This window comes from Neopsephotus bourkii, unplaced genomic scaffold (genome assembly GCF_033783945.1).
Source record: "Neopsephotus bourkii isolate Nb327-2 ecotype Australia unplaced genomic scaffold, CSIRO-AGI_Nbou_v1 NB_53, whole genome shotgun sequence".
Lineage (NCBI taxonomy): Eukaryota > Metazoa > Chordata > Aves > Psittaciformes > Psittacidae > Neopsephotus > Neopsephotus bourkii.
Window position 1 is genome coordinate 15,872,095 of NW_026900570.1, and position 17,236 is coordinate 15,889,330.

The following is a 17,236-nucleotide window of genomic DNA, read 5'->3' on the forward strand; positions in this document are numbered from 1 at the left end:
TGAGTCCAGACATACTAAGTTAAACGTAAATATATGTTAAGGTCTTGGTTCCACTAAGTAGCTTAAACATCCAAATTCAGACCTATCTGTACACATAGGCTTGATGTAAACATTTATATAATTACATGAATAGGTCAGGTTCAGTCTCCCACATTTCCTCCTTAATTAAGGAAGGTAAACAGCACAAACTCTTCCTTTACTCAAGAGCATTTCATCTACTGATCAAATACAAATAAGCTAAAAAGATCAGTTTGATCTCTTTGAACTAAATGCAGTTGAAACCAATTTTGATGATCCTTCTTGCATTTCTGTGTTATGTTCAGGCTACTTCAATGCATAACACCACCTTCCAAGAGACCTACCAAGAAATCCTTTTGGTTACCTCTTTCTACCCATTTTATTTTGCCGCTTCGCAAAGATATACACAGTCTTGCAGAGTAGAAATTGATCATTTCTGCCTTTCAGAAAGGTGATTTTTTTTTTTTTTTGCTATATTTAAACAATGGACTATACAGATACTCACAAACCAGCTATCAGGTTTTGTTCTTCTTCACTGTGGATACATGCCAAATCTCCTCCAATGGCTCTGCAAAAATCTCTTGCACCAAACCATGTTTGCATTTTCTCCCTTCCTTCCTGAAAAATCTATAAAAAGTGGACCACTAAATACTGTGCTGGATATCACTGAAATTTAGAAACAGAATTATGGGCTTCTATCTTTATTATGGTGTCCTTGTCTCTAGTTTTATCAATTACTATTTAATTGTGCAACCATAAGCTTGTGGTCATCTAGCAAATTTGTTTATGGCAACTTTACTTTTCCAGTCATCTCAGGCTCCAATCTTCAGTTCAACCAATATACAGCACTTCATAGCACTTCCTAGCCACACTACTTGGTAATACTGGAGACACGTTACCACAGACTACCTATCAGGTAGGCAGGGTAAAATCCCCCTTCCATGCATACATGAAATATATTCTTATTTGAAATTACAAATGCTTGCATTCAGAAATTAAACACCTACTTTGAAGCAGGAGCTGCTCTGAGGAACAGACTGCCATCCCTCTGGGCACGATGGGAGAGGACTTGTTGTTGGAGGAGGAGGGGGTGTCACTCCCTCTACCAGCTGCTTGCAGAGAAACATGTTGTTTTCTTCGCAGTTCAAAACATCCCATAATCCAGCTGAAGTTCCTGTCATCATGGCCACACAGCCTGGTTCTCTTCCTTTATGAAACAAAATTTTCAGACCTTATTGATAAATGCCTATGTCTTTTCAAAGCATATGTTACTTACTTAAGAGTAACCTGTCCCCACTGGGTTTGGATGCCAGTTGCTCACAGTTACTCACATGCATTTCAATTAAACCATAAAAAGAAATTTTATCATTTTTACATTATATATTTACATTATACTATGAATCACTGATCAACAGTATCAAACAACAAAGAGCGAATGATCTCAATAGAGACATGCAGTCCCAGGTAGTCTACTGGAAGGGGTTACCATGACCCCAGATTTAATCCCTTTAGCACAAGACGAAAGCTGCACTGGTGTTTCTGACACTTTATGCCAAAAGAGTTTCTAAACTACTATTTAGCTTTCAAGCACTCATTGCTTGGATCCCCAAAGTGGAAAGCTGGTGGCCACGTACCGGGCATTCCTGCGTTCCAGTGCGTGAAGGTGACTGCATCCCCACTAGCCCACTTGAATGTCCCCTGCTCCTCTGTGTCTGAGAAACCAATCCAGAAATACTTTGCTGGATTTAATCCAATTACAGAAGTCAGAAAAGCTTGTTCGTACCTGTGAAGAATAAGTACCAGTTGGATGTATCACATTTTATCATAATTTGTACATTTCTCCAAACCCTTTATTGTGGCAAACCTGATAAAGTTACGGTGACTTGTTAATATGTGGAGAAAGATCAGTAAGGATTGAAGAAGTTCTAATTGCCATGTAATCATAATATATTTTTTTATTTATATTTCAATGTCATGTAAATTAATTTTTATTTTTTATTTTGGTAATATGAATCATGTTTAGAATTTAGAGTGCACAATGAGCATAAGCAAAACCGTACTAGTAATAATGTACATCATATTATTCATTCTGCATAAATAAGTGCTACAGTGTTTTACTGAGCTTTATGGTAACATCTAGATGTTTAAATTATTCTTAAAAAGGGTGTGCCTCTGGATCTTCCTATTGCAAAGAAAAGGCTGAAAAGCTCATATTCAGAAGAAATAAATAGTTGCATGCTTTTTTATTTTTAGTTCAATAAGTTTTAAACAACCTGGCACTCTGGGTTTGTTGATTAAAAAACTCAGAGTCAACAACAGCTTAGGCGTGTAATTGCAATGGCTTGAATGCTTATATTGATGACATAAAAGACCCTGATGTATTTTGTAACGCTTCTTTAGTTCCAACATAAATTTCCCACAAAGGAGTGGTACCACACCAAACACTGAACAACTGCAAAGAAGAGATTTCTGTTTGGTCCTTCCAGCCTGGTTGCACCTAGGAAAGGACAAGAGTTATGTTTCCATACCTGTCTCTCACAGTAACCAGGTAACCTTTGTTTTCTTCACAAATTTGTTTTGCTTCTGAAAATGTCGCTGGCAACTGACCCACGGAGTAACAGTAAAAGCCGTGCTTCATCCAGCCCTGCCAGTGTCAACAGCAGAGATACACAAAAGCGACTGTCAGATGGCACACCACAGTACACTTCCAAAAGCCACATTAATACCACACCTCAGGTCAAAATTAACCTCAGAAGCCATGAGAAGAAACAGAGGATAATCAAACACAGCTTTTGTCTCCACAACTTTATGTCTTGACCCTTGATAAAGGACACACAAGGGGTCTTTGTGAGCAGTGAGCCATGGTTATGACTTGGAGCTGACAAGCACCGTCACAGACACTTTACAGCCTCTTGAGTAAAGCCTGCTTTGCCTTCTCATTGTGCAAGTGTTGTTGCTGGAGGTTACAATCTCCAACAAAAGTCAGCCCACATATTCCTGCCCCCCTGTGGTGAATTGGTTGAACCCAAGAATGCAGCATGCAACCCAAGACCAGTGGGCATGAAAAAATACTGACATGATGTGCAGAGAGAGGCTTTTATGGATGAAGTGACCACTTCTGCACTAGGAGAGAGCTGAGGGGAGTGCTCATGTAAGGGAATGGAAAAAAAATCAATCTACTTGTCTATTAAATTAAGACAATTTTTTTCCCAGTAGTCTAAGAAGTATCAGTACAAAAGAAATTAGCAGTTTTCTAGGGCTCCACCAAGAACAGTCAAAGTAATTGACTTCATGATAACATCATGGGAGTGAAAGTAAGAAGAAACAACCTTTCACTGCTTTTGCTTTACACTTACTTTCTGGCAACCTGGGTAAGTAACCTCATCTTCTCCAGCTTGTTCTGCCAAAGGTTTTCTTTTACAGACGTAGCCAAGTTTCTTTTCACAAGCACTGTCAGCCCAGGATCCATCCTGAGCATGGTAAGAAGAAAACACAAAGAGAAGTGAAATCTAGAGAAATACAGATCCAACCAAAATAATCACCATCCTCAAAATGAACCCCTCTCTCTTTGACTGGCTGAGGCCATTTCAGCTCTCTTCCTTGCCTTGTTCTCCAAAACTCCAAAACAAGGAACACAAAAAAGACAGCAAGGGCCACGTTTTCTCAAAGGTGTGAGAATGAGGGTTACATCCATTAAAGATTCAGTGGCCAATGTGAACAGGAGGGAAATATGCTGTTCCACCCTATTCTCACCATCATACTATTTATTATGTTCATATAACCAGGTGACAATAGAAAGGAAATGCTGGCTCAACTAAGCATAAAATGCATAAAATACATAAAATGCATTGTTTGAGTCTTTTTTCCATAGTATCATATGTCATTTTATGCTGAGTACAAAGCAAGATAATTTTTTTTTGTACCTAATTTTTTGTGCCTCCAGTAATATGGGACTCCAAAGTAGCCCTAATAAACCTATATTTTAGGTGTCTTAGGGGAAACAAGGAAGTCCTTGCTCCAAGAACCATACTATGCAGCTACGATCAGCCATGTTGAATGTGGATGATGAGTTGCTTCACCCAGTTTCAGATGAGAGATTTATTGTAGAGCAGACTAAGTCTCAAAGCAGTGCATTGCTTCTGGTGCTTCATCATACACCTTCCCCCATCTGATCTTCAGTCTCCCTCCATCCTAAAATATCCTGAATTAAATCAAGTTCATAAAAAGCTTCCAAACCCCTGTCCTTTTTACCTTTTTTTCTTTTTTTTTGTCACATTTTCCTTTGAGAGGGCACAAAGGACAGAAGAAAGCATGAAAATGGGAGAGGGATTTTTACCTCTCCCTTCATAACGATGCAGTCTGCCTCATTCAGTGTGTGGGTCGGCTCCCCATGGTGCCATTTGGTATAAGTCACAGGTGTCCCATCACTCCATTCAAAATACATTTGAACCCTGAGGTCATTTAGACCAATCCACAGCTCATCCTCTGGCTCTGGGAACACAAAGGTAATTGTAGGTACAGGCAGACCTTAAAATGGAACAATCACATCTCATGCCCACTGTTGACCAAGGATATTTAAAAAAATACAACAAACATCTAAGATCATGGTTATAATGATCAAATGAATAATAGTAACTGTGTAATTTCAGATAAAATACTTACTGTACCCAAGCTGGGACACTGTAAAACTGTACTCCTCAATACTATGAATACTCGCCAGCTCTCCGTCTTCTTTTCTACAGGAAGACTGGGCTTCTTTCCATATTTTGGGTGTTCTGTAAATTCTATAGCAATGACCTGCATAGGCCACCCAGTCTCTGGGGCACTTAAAAGGCTTTAAGTCACCTAAAAAGATTATTTCAAACAATTAATGAGCAGTCCTGTTAAGTGTTTTCTTTTAATCCAAAAGAAAATCACTTGTACTGCCTTGAATTTGAAATACTGGAGCACATACTAGCAGAGGAGAGAAGCAAAAGTCTGAGAATCACAAAGAATACAAACCAGATTTTTACACCCCAATTGTGCTGGAAGCTAACGAAAAATACTTTTCCAGGATTAAATAAATGCCAAGTAATTTGGCATGCAAACTTTCAGGATACAACTCCCTGTTAAACCACTCTCTGTGCGGCTCTGGGTACAGCCATGTCTTACAGAAGAGAGTGCTTTTTCTTACATGGGGAAATTATCTTATTGAATTTGAGAGATTTTGTATATTACTTTCTGGAAACACCAGGTGCTCAGGAGACAGTTGGAGCTCCTGCACAGCCCAAACAATATATCAGAGTCCCCAGGCATGTTTATGTTATACTAGATGTGTCGGAAATCCCAGCTGCACAGAAATGCTTCATTCAGAGGCTATTTCTTGGTGTGAAATTAGAGTGGCCAACCAGGTTCCATAGCTTTGAAGGTTCACATGATCTGCACCTACACAGTAATCTGAAGAGTGCAGCACATGCACCCAATGTTGGCATATGATCAACTACATTGTTCAGTGCTTCCTGGACACAGTTTTGACCGGCACGAACTTGCATTACATCCAGGCATGGTTTTGAGGTTACCATGAGTCAGAAACCATTCCCAGTGAGCCTTCTGGATGCAGCCAGAATGTACAGGACACCAGCTATGATGTGCCATTCATACCCTGAGCCAGAGAATAATCTTATATATTGGCATACATGCAGTTGAGCTACTGTAGAGTTAGGTACAGGCTGGGAATTCCCAGGTGAAGTAATTGCACACCTTTCTTCACACAGATAAGACCTAGTCTGCTTCAGGTGGAGAGGGAACTCAACTGGGGAAAGGTGCCAGCCCCATATTCTGAATATTTCCTTTCAGAACAGAAAAAAAAAAAAAAGGTCAGAGAGAGCAGGGGGAGTGTGAACTCTGGCTCACATCTTTTAGTAGGACACATCATTACTGTATTTTTCAGAGTACAGGGTATTCATTAGTATCTTGTGGTCTGGACAACATGACTGAACATATAACACCGCCCTCTTTGGTTCCCTTGGATCCTTTCAAAATGATGAACAATACCTAGATATCATCTTCAAAACAAGAAAATTAAAGTCTTCTCAGTTCCCAGGTCAACAAGTGTAATCCTTTTGTTTTGACAATATATTGTCACTGCATATATGGCATCTCCTTAGTATTTCTCACTGACTACAAAAATAGCCTTGTTTTTTAATAAACATACCTGAGGCAATAGTGGAGGAATCCAAGGAGGAATTTCTCTTTTGGCAGATATATCCCAGTTTCCGCTCACACACCTGGTTTTCCCATTTGCCGTTCCTACCTTGGAAGGCCCCACATATTTTTCCAGATTCCACAGCAGGATTTCCTTTAGGAAAGAGGCACAGAATCCCTCTGTTAACACCAAAAATTTTCTCCTTATCACAGGAGGGAACACACAAGTCTTTTGCAGTTGCAAAGCCACCACTGAATTATTGTTTAGAGTGATAATTCACTAGATAGGCGACAAAGGAACACCAATGGGATGGCTGAGAGGACTGGCATTTAAAATATGAGACTGGCCACTCTTCTCCCATGCACTGTTCAAGAAGAAATTTAGTGTGTTTGAAACATGGCAGCAGACAAAGAGCTTTATAAAAGTTCATCTAAGACACAATTACTTATGGGGTGATAGTATAGCAAACAACTCAGCATCTTTTACAGTGGAACACGGGACATGGAATGTGTTTTTTAGTTCCACAGGAGTACTCAACCTTTGGATTTCCTTGTAGTCACAGAAACTATTATGAAAATATATAATACAGCAACATGCGAGGCAGCGACTTAGATCTTAAGAAAATAATATGGGGAAGAGAAGAGAATTTTGACCTAGATGGTGATCATCTTTTCAGGAAAGAGCACTTACCTGGAGCCCAGTTTAGGTATCTGAAAGGACTGCCCCCCGTCCATTGCCAGCCACTGTCAAGTGCACTGAAAAGACCAGTCCAGAGCTTTGCATTGACACTCAGGTCACTAGTGAGCCCTAAATGGCCAAAAGAAACAAACAGTAAAGTTATTAAATGCCTCTGATTTTGTAAGTTATTCACTAAAACCTGAAATAAAATCTTAAAGCATGGAAAACCAAAATGTGCCCTTGTAGATATTTTTTTCTTTAATATAGGTTACATTTTTCCAGTATTTTAATGCATTTTTTTATGAGAAAGGAACAAGCTTTTTTAAGGTCTATTTTCACAAGGTAAATACAAGTATCCACGTTAAGGCTCTTGGAGATGATCTGCATTTTAAACATATGTATTAACTTGCTTGTTTGATGATGTTCTGGGTTTTTTACTTTACCTAACAAATACATTTCTTCACGAACATCTGTGATACTTAATAATTCTGCATTCTGCTGCTGGCAGCTTTTTCTTGCTTGGTACCATGTCAAAAGTGACTCTGAGTTTATCTGGTAGTGAGTTCCTGTCACAGGATTTGTTTTCCAAAGGTTGTTGTGGATGGTGTCTATAAAACATGATAACAGCTGTTTGACAAAGATAATCACACTTGGCAACTTAGAAAATAAAATCTTCATTGCAGACTAAAACTACATAACTTTATGGTTTGCTAATATTTTACATATAGTTTGCCCCACTTAAATATACTTTGTTCAGTATTAATAATATATTAATCACATAAGGCATTCTTCCTCCTTACAAACCTGATTTTTCTTTTTTATGTAAAGAACTCATCTATTTGTCTCACAGTTCAGTCCACATTAACCCACTCACTGATATATTCTACCTGTACACATGCATTTCTTTACTCCTCAGGCAGAAAATCTCCAAACCCATTTCTGACCTTAGGACTCCTCTTATGCTCTTCAAAACTTCTCAACATGACAGAAATGATCATTTCCAAACAGATGTAAAGTGAGGGTGAGGGCTAAGGAACTTATGATGGGAATATTGGAAAGCTCTGTTGGATGATTTGTAGGCATAAGGAGCACTGGGGCACTGGAAGCAGGTAAAGGCCACTGCCCATATCCTGCACCCTTCCATTCACTTCAGCCTTCCTGTTTTCCATCCTACAATACCCCACTGTCTCATGCTTCCCTGTATCTCACCTTCTCCATCTGTTGCACTACTTTCTGACTTTCATTTGCTCTTGCTTCTCCCTAGTCCTAGCAATTTCTCTTCCTTTTTCCACCAGTTCCAGTCACCACCCTCAGAATATTCCCTCTATGTACCAGTCTCAGAAACACTAGAGGACCGCTCCTCATCTCTGCTGGAGAAACAGTGAGACTGAAGAGCAGATACCTCATTTTGCTATCATGTAACTCACCAGTGAACGAGGCTAGTAGAATCTAGCTCACTGCCCAGTGCTAACCATAGAATCATGGAATAGTTAGGGTTGGAAAGGACCTTAAGATCATCAAGTTCCAACCCTCCTGCCATGGCCAGGGACACCTCACACAGGGACATGTCCCCCAAGACTCTGTTCAGATTTCACATCCCAGGGAGATTTTGGCTGTGAAAGTGGATGAAAACTTTGCTTAAAGACTTTCCTGAAATCTTTATGAATAAATTACCTTTTAGTGGGCAGTTTCCAAACAAATGGTCTTTATCAAAGTCTGAAGAAGTTGCACACCAGAGAGAGCCTGCATCGTCACTGCGGGGGATGCACTCAGTGTACCATTTACCATGGAGCTTAAAAGGGAACACGCAAGGTGCGCCAAAGGCATTTCCCCCCAGTGTATAGATATCTACAGAGAGAACAATAGATCAGTAGTAGTCAGTTGGTGTCAGACATTCAGCACAGTGTCTGTTCATAGGCAGCTCTCCATGGACACAGCTGAGTTGTACAAGAGCTCAGCTCATGAGTACTTCATTACCAAAAAGCCTTCCCAGGCTGCTGTGCTAATTAGGTGTGATTATGTAAAGATACTCAGAATTAAAACTCTCAAACAGCTTTTAATTTGCCCTCAGACCAACTTCTATCTAACTTTCATTTTTCATTGCTATCTGGACTACAGTGTCAGAGGTGCTCTAGACTCAGCTTCTCCCATTGCATAACATACTTATGTCCTTGGATGATATTTAGGCTCTTCTGTTTTGGGTTTTTTCCCTGTATGGTTGAAGAGGCTTGACAGGAGATATTTTTATTATTCATCATGAAAGGAAGCTATATCTTAAATTTGCAAGTGCTCTTGCTTGGGAGAAACCCTCCCATCTCTATGCAGTGTAATTTCCTGTTATCTAACAAAATCATGACAAACCTCATTCCGGCTGGAACTGTTGTAGGTCACAGCCAAATTTTCAACCCTTGTTATTTAGCTTCACACCCGACTAGTGTCACAGCAGAAAAGAAGTTGAACACTCAGGCCTAGAGGCACACTCTAAACACCTCCAGGGGGATAATAATGCATGAAAAGGAAATCCAAGTAATAGAAAAAATAAATATTTAAGACAAATCGATCAGACATGTTTTGAAATAGTCATAGGTTTTCTCCTGCTTTTGCTGTACAAATAGATTTCCTATTCTCCATTATGATTATATTATAGGCCTTCATCATTTTATTCTATCACTTGGAAGAACTGCACTTTCCAGATTATGCAGAAATAAATACAGTCGTATTTGCTTGCTTTTCTACAGACTCTTTGCCGTTAGCTCTGCTGCTGATGTCACTGTAAGAAAAGGATTGCTGCATGGCAAGCAGGAGGTGGAATGCTTTGCAAATAGGGGCAGTCAAGTTGACTAGAAATAGAGATTAATTTTCAGTACTCACCCTCATAGCGCTGAGAGCACATGCTGTCTGCAGTTGCATAGATTTTCCACATGCTCCCTTTGCCTAATCCTTTGGACAACCTAATTTTCTTCCCTTTCCCTTTGCCATAGTTGAAAAATAAATCCTTGCCATAGGTTGCAAGCATCTCATTTCTACATTCCCACCACTGGAGCTCATTCGTCCTGTTGCAGGATTCCAATGTGATGGCAGCCTCTTCATCTTTGGAGAGCACTCCCAGGCACAGCTTGAGCCCCACGCTCAGCAGCTGCTTGGCAGAGATCCACCTGAACTGTTGAAACTCATTGTGCTCATCACAAGTAGTAGTTATGACCGAGCTAGAGTTTTGAGCTTGGGCACAGAGCTTGCTGTCTTCATTATAGAATGAAAATATCCCACTATCTATAAAGTAAAATGAGAAAGCAAACATCTGAAGCAAGATTTTGTAGATCAGTTACTTGCTATTTGACAGTCTGCTACAACAAAAGAATTAATATATAAGGTCCACAGAGAAAGAAATCAAGGTTAATCAATCAGTATGAAGGATATTCATCAATAGGTTCTTAAGATGCAAACAATGCAAAGCTGAAAATACATTTATTTCAATAGAAATCACTCTTCTTCACATCCCTCCTTAAAGCACACTGTTCTCAAAACACCATTCAAAAACGGCTTTCATCAAATTTAATGAGTTCTTCCACCACCCCACAGCACATTAAACAGGCTTTAATTCTGCAAGTAAAAGGACTTTTTTTTTTTTAGCTATTAAAAATCATTTACATACTTCAAAATTCACCTCAGAATATTTGGTCCAGAATGAATTCATGGTTTTCAGCTCATCAAGCAAGGAGTGTATTCTTTGGTTTTGGTTAATTACTTTTGAAATTCTTGGCAACTGTGCAAAAAGTTGTTTCTTCACAAGGTTCAACTTGAGAGTTTCTCAGGAGGGAAGCTACAACTTGCAGCATCATCAGTTCAGTTCTGAGCACAGTTAGGCTAAGTAAGTACCCCAAGTGCCATTAATAGCTACATTTGTAAATAGAAATGCGAGACACTGCACAACAGCATTTTGTTTCTTAAGACCAGCTTTAAAAAAGGGACATAACTTCAGCCTGCTCTGAACCCTGACCATTTTTGCAGCTCACCTTAGCAATATCTAAAAATGAAAGCAACATCATCCAAAGTGCCCCACTGTGCCATTGAGCTTTACTGCCACCCAAGGTTTCTTGCCAGGGATGGAATAGTTAAATGGGCCTTCATAACCCCCCCATATACCCAAGCTGCCAGGAGTAGTTGAACAGCCTTAGTGATGTTTGTCTGAGAGGCTGCAGACCTGAATAAGGCAGATGGCATTTGCCCTGGCATAGCTGTCCTGCTGCAGTGGTTCTTGACAAGGTTAGCAGAGGCTGGGTTAAAGCCAACTTGGTCTGACCCAAAAATATGCAAAGAAATTCTCCTGTAGTAGATTAAATCAGTGTTGGCAAGTCCCTGTTGCCATTCAAGCAATAGCACTGGACTTCCCCATTTCTCTAGCTGGGAGCTTCCTGCAGGAAAGAGCTGCAGACACACCATCATTTGTTTTCCTCTCAGCAGCAGGAGTATCTGAAATATAACAGACTGAAGCTTTTAAGGTTCATCCTAAAGCCACCAGTTTGGAAAAATTGAATTCCAATATACAAGGATCAGTATGCCATAGTCTATATGAACTAAGAAACTCAAAGCACACATCAGCCAGTGGTTCTGTGCATGCTGATGGGATGCTGCGCTGTACCTCTGAGCTGTTCTAACCCCCAGTGGAATAATTCCAGATTGGCTTTTGTCTGCATTCAGCTGGCTGATTTTCAGGGATCAGTACTGTCTAGACTATACCCACATCTCTTGGCTTATTTGTTTCATTTGTGCACTACCTTAAAAGCTTGTTTAAGGAAACAGAATGCCAATATAGATACCGCCAAATTTAAGAGTTGAATAAAACTGTTTCCAATTACATGCTGTAACTAGATCTAAACTCACTGGTCACCGAGCAGGGACATCAGGAAAGCATGAGAAAAAACTTGCAAACCTTCACATTCATCAGAGGACAGACACTTACCGGACATTTGAAGAGCTGTACTAAAGGAAAAGAGAAATGTCAGGAGCAGGTAGACAGCCATGGCCAAACGTTTGACTCCCTTCTCCCCTTCACATCAAACTGATGCTAAGACCAACTCTGTGCCTCGCAAGAAAACCCTCATGCAATGAATCACCCTTTCTTGCTTTTAAGACCCAACAGATGCAGGGAAGTTCTGAGCTGCAAATAAGGAAATAAGGAACTGTATCATGTCACATGAGTAATTTTGAAATAATACATTGATGAATAAACTTTGCTTTTTAAGCTAGTTTCTCTATTGTATAAAATTTTTGTCGTCCGTGAAAATACGAGATCTAAGAGAAAATATTTTAGTGAGGATTTTTGGAGACATACTTTAAAATTCAGGATCATTCTTTTTTCAAGAAGGTGACATGAATGTCTCTTCACCAGAAGTAAAGGAAAAAGGAAAAAAGAAGAGGGAGGTTTGTCTGTAGCAATAAATGATGAAAAAAGCCACAGTGCAATGCAGTACTGTGAAAACATGGCTGTGACACCATGCAGATCAAGTACCTGTGGCTTGGAATCAGAGAGAACCAGAATTGCCCATGTCTGCAGTTCCATGGAAAAGAGAAAAACTGTAGAAAATAGGGCCTCTGCTCTTCAGGAGGCACCTCTCCCTTCTTTTGCTCCATTCCTGGCTATATGCAGGAGCACTGAACCCAAACTGACAGCAACAGCCGAAGAAACTCCAAAAAGAAACCACACAGTTCTAGGAAGAAGAGAACCTGTAACTGGAAAACAGTGGATTTTCAACTATTACTAGAGAGAAATATGGAATGCTGCCACCTTTTCCACCCCACTGGTCTGTGAAAGTTTGCATCCTTAAAGTGCACACCCTTCAGGCATTCTGACAGAATTTGGATAGTTAGTTTGAAAAAGCTTTCTCCTTCATGTTAGGTAAAAGAATTAGATACACACAGAGGGTAGGGAAGAGAAAAGGCACTCCTGTGGAATGTTTGCATCCCTGTTTGCTTGTGGCCTTTGAAAAATTTCTGTCCCTCTATCATTAGGAGAGGCTAGTTTGGAGTAACTTCCCCAATATTGTATTTGCAGCAAGTCATTTATAGGGTCTTTCCCTGAGAACTGCTGCTGTTCCAGGCAATGAAAGCCCTGGAAACCTACATGAAGGTGTGGGATCCTGCTTCTATTGTTCTGGCTGAGATGCAGATTGACTCTGAAAAAGTAAACAAGGAATTAGAGCAGAACAAGAGTTACAACAGTGAGAGAAAACAGTGGGACCTGAGGGCCAGCAGGTATAGCTAGACCAAAAACGTGGAAAGAAGGTGAGCCTGAAAAGGACACTGACACCTGAAGAAAGTGAGAGAAGAGAGAAAGCTGCCTCCACAAGGCAGCAGATGGCCAATCACTCAGTAAATTATGATGCATATACAAAGATGGCTGCACTGAGTCTGAAGTAAAGCATTCTGGTACTCCCCAGCATGGGAATGCTTAGCTCTGCAACCTCAACTTTCCAACTGTCCTTGCTTCCTTGTTCAGGAGCTCAGATGTGCAGATGGAAAAAGTATTTTTATTTATTTAGGCAGGAGAAATGTAATGTCTTGTGGTTCTGCTGTACACATCTCAGCATCTCCAAAGCTACTGTGAGGCAACAAGTGGAATTACAACAGGGAAACTAGTTCTATTCTGAAGAAAGATGAGTGTTTGGTGAAGGACTGTGAGTGACGATATGCTTAGACAGGCTGAAAAACAGTAAAGCATACTAAGGTCAGCTTCACCTCAGTGTTTGCTTGCCTGAGCAGACCCCATCACAGCCCAAAGAGTGGGAAAGAAAATCAGAAGATTGCAAAGATGCACTCCAGCATCTCCACTTGGCAAGGCACAGCCTGACATTTTAGAAGTGGCAAGGAAGAAAGGCTGCCGAATTTTGTGTTGAGTCAGCATTGTTCCTTCAACAATCTCTGCTCCCAGGCAGGAAGTTACATTCACAGCGTGCAGATTCACCACCTTTCCTCTGAAGCTTGAGCTCTTCTGAAGAAAAGGGGAAATGAAAGTTAAACAGAAGGGTACCCAGAAACGTACAAATGTGCAAAGATACAAACCTTTACGCACTATCAGATATTGCTAAAAAGTCATTCCTCAGCTGCCCACAGAAATGCATGGGTGAGTTCATCCAGGTTCAACCAGATGCTTCCCTAGAGAAGTTAAATATAAAAGAACAAGTAGTAATAGGACCTGGCTCTAAACTGAAAGAGGGTAGATTAAGATTAGATATTAGGAAGAAATTCTTTACTGTCTAAACTGCCAAGATCAAATATAAGAAATCTTGGCAGAATCAGAGGATTATGGGTTTGAAATATTAGTGAACAGTTAAAAATTACCTTTGCTTTTCTATCCATCATGTTATCTTTCATCTTATTACTCAAGAAAATATTTACCTTGTTCTTACAACAAGAATGCAAGATCCCAGTTCCTCTGTGAATATATATTTATGCAACATGCAGCCTGACACCTCCTCTAAGTAGCAGCATCTGCTCAGGAGACAAAGCAAGAGGCCGCAAGAGCAAGAAGATGGTTCTAAGGCAGCTGACCTACCCCTACAGGAATAGCAGTAGTAGAAAATGGCTGAAAGAATTGGTGAAGGATCAGAATACATTAAATAACAAATTCTGTTTCATCCATATGAATATGAATTATTTCCAAGAAGACACACTGTTATTTTTCAGTCAAATAGAGCAACAGGAATGATTTCCCCAGCCCAGTCTTCAAAACATTCTTGATGTACTCATTCACTTGTCAGTAACACTGCAGCTTAGCAGCAGAAAAAGAGAACATAATGTCAGATCACCAAATGATGTTTGGTAAAACAAGCACGCAAGAACTCAGTCCAGGAAAGATGTAAATAACATGAGAGCACGGAAAAAGAATACCATTTCAGAAAGTACTCTCTCAATTTTTCTTGCAATTACATGATCAGTTTTGTCACAAGCATGACCAAAGGAATGATGATATAAAAACGTGGGACTGGACCCTGCATTCAGACAGCCTAATAAATGAGTTGCCACCACTGACAAAACAAAACAAAAAAACCCTAAAAAATCCTGTATAAGTCCCCAGGTAAAAGCCTTTGATTTAATCGTATATTAAAATTAGGTATTGTTTAAAGCGTTCAAGCTTGTTCATTTCTCTACCTTCAATCAGTCCTCATCTTCAGCTCGTTACACGGAACTGTAAGGATTTCCTGTGCTCTAAGTGCCATCTCTGCCATGGTTGCTCATTTCAATGGGAACTGAAATTCCATTGTATTGTAGTAGGAGGGCAGTAAACCATGCAGCTTAACTTTCCTCCTCTTCTGAAAATCTTTCAAGTCTTATTCACTCACACTCTAACAAGCAGGCTAAGCAGATCAGAGCAGACCTTCTGATTTGGTACCTCCTCTGTTTTTTCCATACCCATTTGTAGAGGAGAGCAGAACAGACATGGGATTTCACAGAAGCAGCTACCCCTGCTGCCAGCTGGTAATTAGCACCGCATTTTAATTCTCTTCAACTCAAGGATGATGTTGGATTTCAGGCAGTGCAACTGGGTGAATAAGTTCAGAACTGTTCAGGCTCCAGTAGGTGGATTCTCCATGATACCGGTTAGCTATACAGATGTACCAGACAGCATCTGAGGCAGATACTGCCTCAAGATTGTGCAGGGCCCCACAACAGGACTGAACTTCCTTCAGATAGGGACTGCATCTCTTTGCTGTTTGCACAGTAAGGCTGGGATTCCAGCCAGGGCCTCCTGACCTGCCAGAATCCCTTTCACATACCTTGCTAGGCAGCACCACTTCTCCATGTAACTGAAACATCATCCTCACATTAACCAGTCTGGTGGTTTCTGGCACGTAAGCCACATCAGGTAGCATGAAGAACCATTAGAGCTGCTACTCCTTGAAAAGACATGTTCAAACAACTGTGCATTAAAAATGGAAACGGTGGGAGGGACAGAGGCAAGGAAGTAACTGGGTGAAAGGGAGCAGAGCTGGGGAAAAGTAGTTCCAGCACAAATTGCCCCATCTTACCCACATGTATGAGATTTTTACTAAATCACTGAGCTGACATTTTTGTCTTGGTTTTAAAGAGACAATCCTGGGACTGGTTCAGGAAAATATGGTCAGTATGTTACTTAATCACAACTTCAGATGGAAAATCTCCCCAGTTGTAACACCTCCTTTTTAATTTTATTGTTACAGTCTTATATAGACATTATAAAATGAAAAAAAAAAGTTTAAAAAGTCAAAGCTAGTTACTGTTTATTTCACAGAACAAAACCTGAAACCATTAAAATAAACCTTATAAACCTTTGTATGCAAGTGAGGAGTCATGCAGGGGGCCTATAGGGATGCCAGGGAGAGACTCTTCATTAGGGACTGTAGTGATAGGACAAGGGGTAATGGGTTAAAACTTAAATGGGGGAAGTTTAGATTGGATATAAGGAAGAAATTCTTTCCTGTTAGGGTGGTGAAGCACTGGAATGAGTTGCCCAAGGAGGTTGTGAATGTTCCATCCCTGGCAGTGTCCAAGGCCAGGTTGGATGAGGCTTTGGGTGACATGGTTTAGTGCGAGGTGTCCCTGCTCATGGCAGGGGGATTGGAACTTGATGATCTTGAGGTCCTTTCCAACCCTAACTATTCTATGATTCTATGATTTGCATCTTGTAAGATTTACAAAAATGCATATTAACTCCACCCTGGGGAGTCTAAGATTTCCATAATTGGTAACTGATCCAGCCATTTTAGAAAGGAAATCAAATCAGTAGTAACTAATACACTGGTAAAGATAACATGCTTGACTTCAGCACACACCCCACAAACTTACGCTGTGTATGGAGAGGCTGCAGGAGAACAGTACCAATGTGTGATCATACTAACAGCTGTCCAGCACTCCTGTAAAAGTTCTGAACACATAATGTTCCTCCCTCTTCTCAGTAACTGTCCTGTAAAGAAAGAAGTTTTGTCATCACCTTCATTACCTCCCCCAGACCAATCGACTTGCAGGCAGCCAGAACACTGGCAGTTAATGCCAACCACACTTTCCACTCCAGCTGCCTGTACCCAGATTTTACCTGATTAAATTCTAGAAAAAAGAAACTAAAGAACTACCTACTTGGTTCTCTGTGATGTGTGTAATTGTGGGAACTGAAATTATATCAGAAAAGGATTTTTTCTCTATGTGGTTCAAAGAGGATGTGCCTAAACAGAAACGGCCATCCAGTAACTACCCCCGTAGTTGAGTCCCTAGCAATGCCTGAGATATGGTAGAATTAGAGAGGTTTGTTGAATAGCATGGAGAATTGGTGCATTAGCATGGTTGGAAATAAATCTGCTGCAGAAACTTCAAATCTTGAGAGCC

At 40.3% G+C, this 17,236-nt stretch overlaps 1 protein-coding gene across 1 annotated transcript in view; it reads right to left on the reverse strand.

Annotated features, from left to right (window-relative positions):
* Positions 1-12,136, reverse strand: part of LOC133211691 (macrophage mannose receptor 1-like) — a 31,170-nt gene extending 19,034 nt beyond the window's left edge. The window contains exons 1-13 of the mRNA XM_061352264.1: positions 11,841-12,136; positions 9,752-10,150; positions 8,555-8,728; positions 7,324-7,488; positions 6,893-7,009; positions 6,212-6,355; positions 4,681-4,863; positions 4,355-4,509; positions 3,375-3,488; positions 2,547-2,662; positions 1,653-1,801; positions 1,026-1,225; positions 524-645 (exon numbers count right to left, since the gene is read on the reverse strand). Of these exons, the coding sequence (XP_061208248.1) occupies positions 524-645; positions 1,026-1,225; positions 1,653-1,801; positions 2,547-2,662; positions 3,375-3,488; positions 4,355-4,509; positions 4,681-4,863; positions 6,212-6,355; positions 6,893-7,009; positions 7,324-7,488; positions 8,555-8,728; positions 9,752-10,150; positions 11,841-11,901 (2,099 nt within the window). The 5' untranslated portion in view covers positions 11,902-12,136. The remainder of the gene's footprint in view (positions 1-523; positions 646-1,025; positions 1,226-1,652; positions 1,802-2,546; positions 2,663-3,374; positions 3,489-4,354; positions 4,510-4,680; positions 4,864-6,211; positions 6,356-6,892; positions 7,010-7,323; positions 7,489-8,554; positions 8,729-9,751; positions 10,151-11,840) is intronic.
* Positions 12,137-17,236: the final 5,100 nt, after the last annotated feature.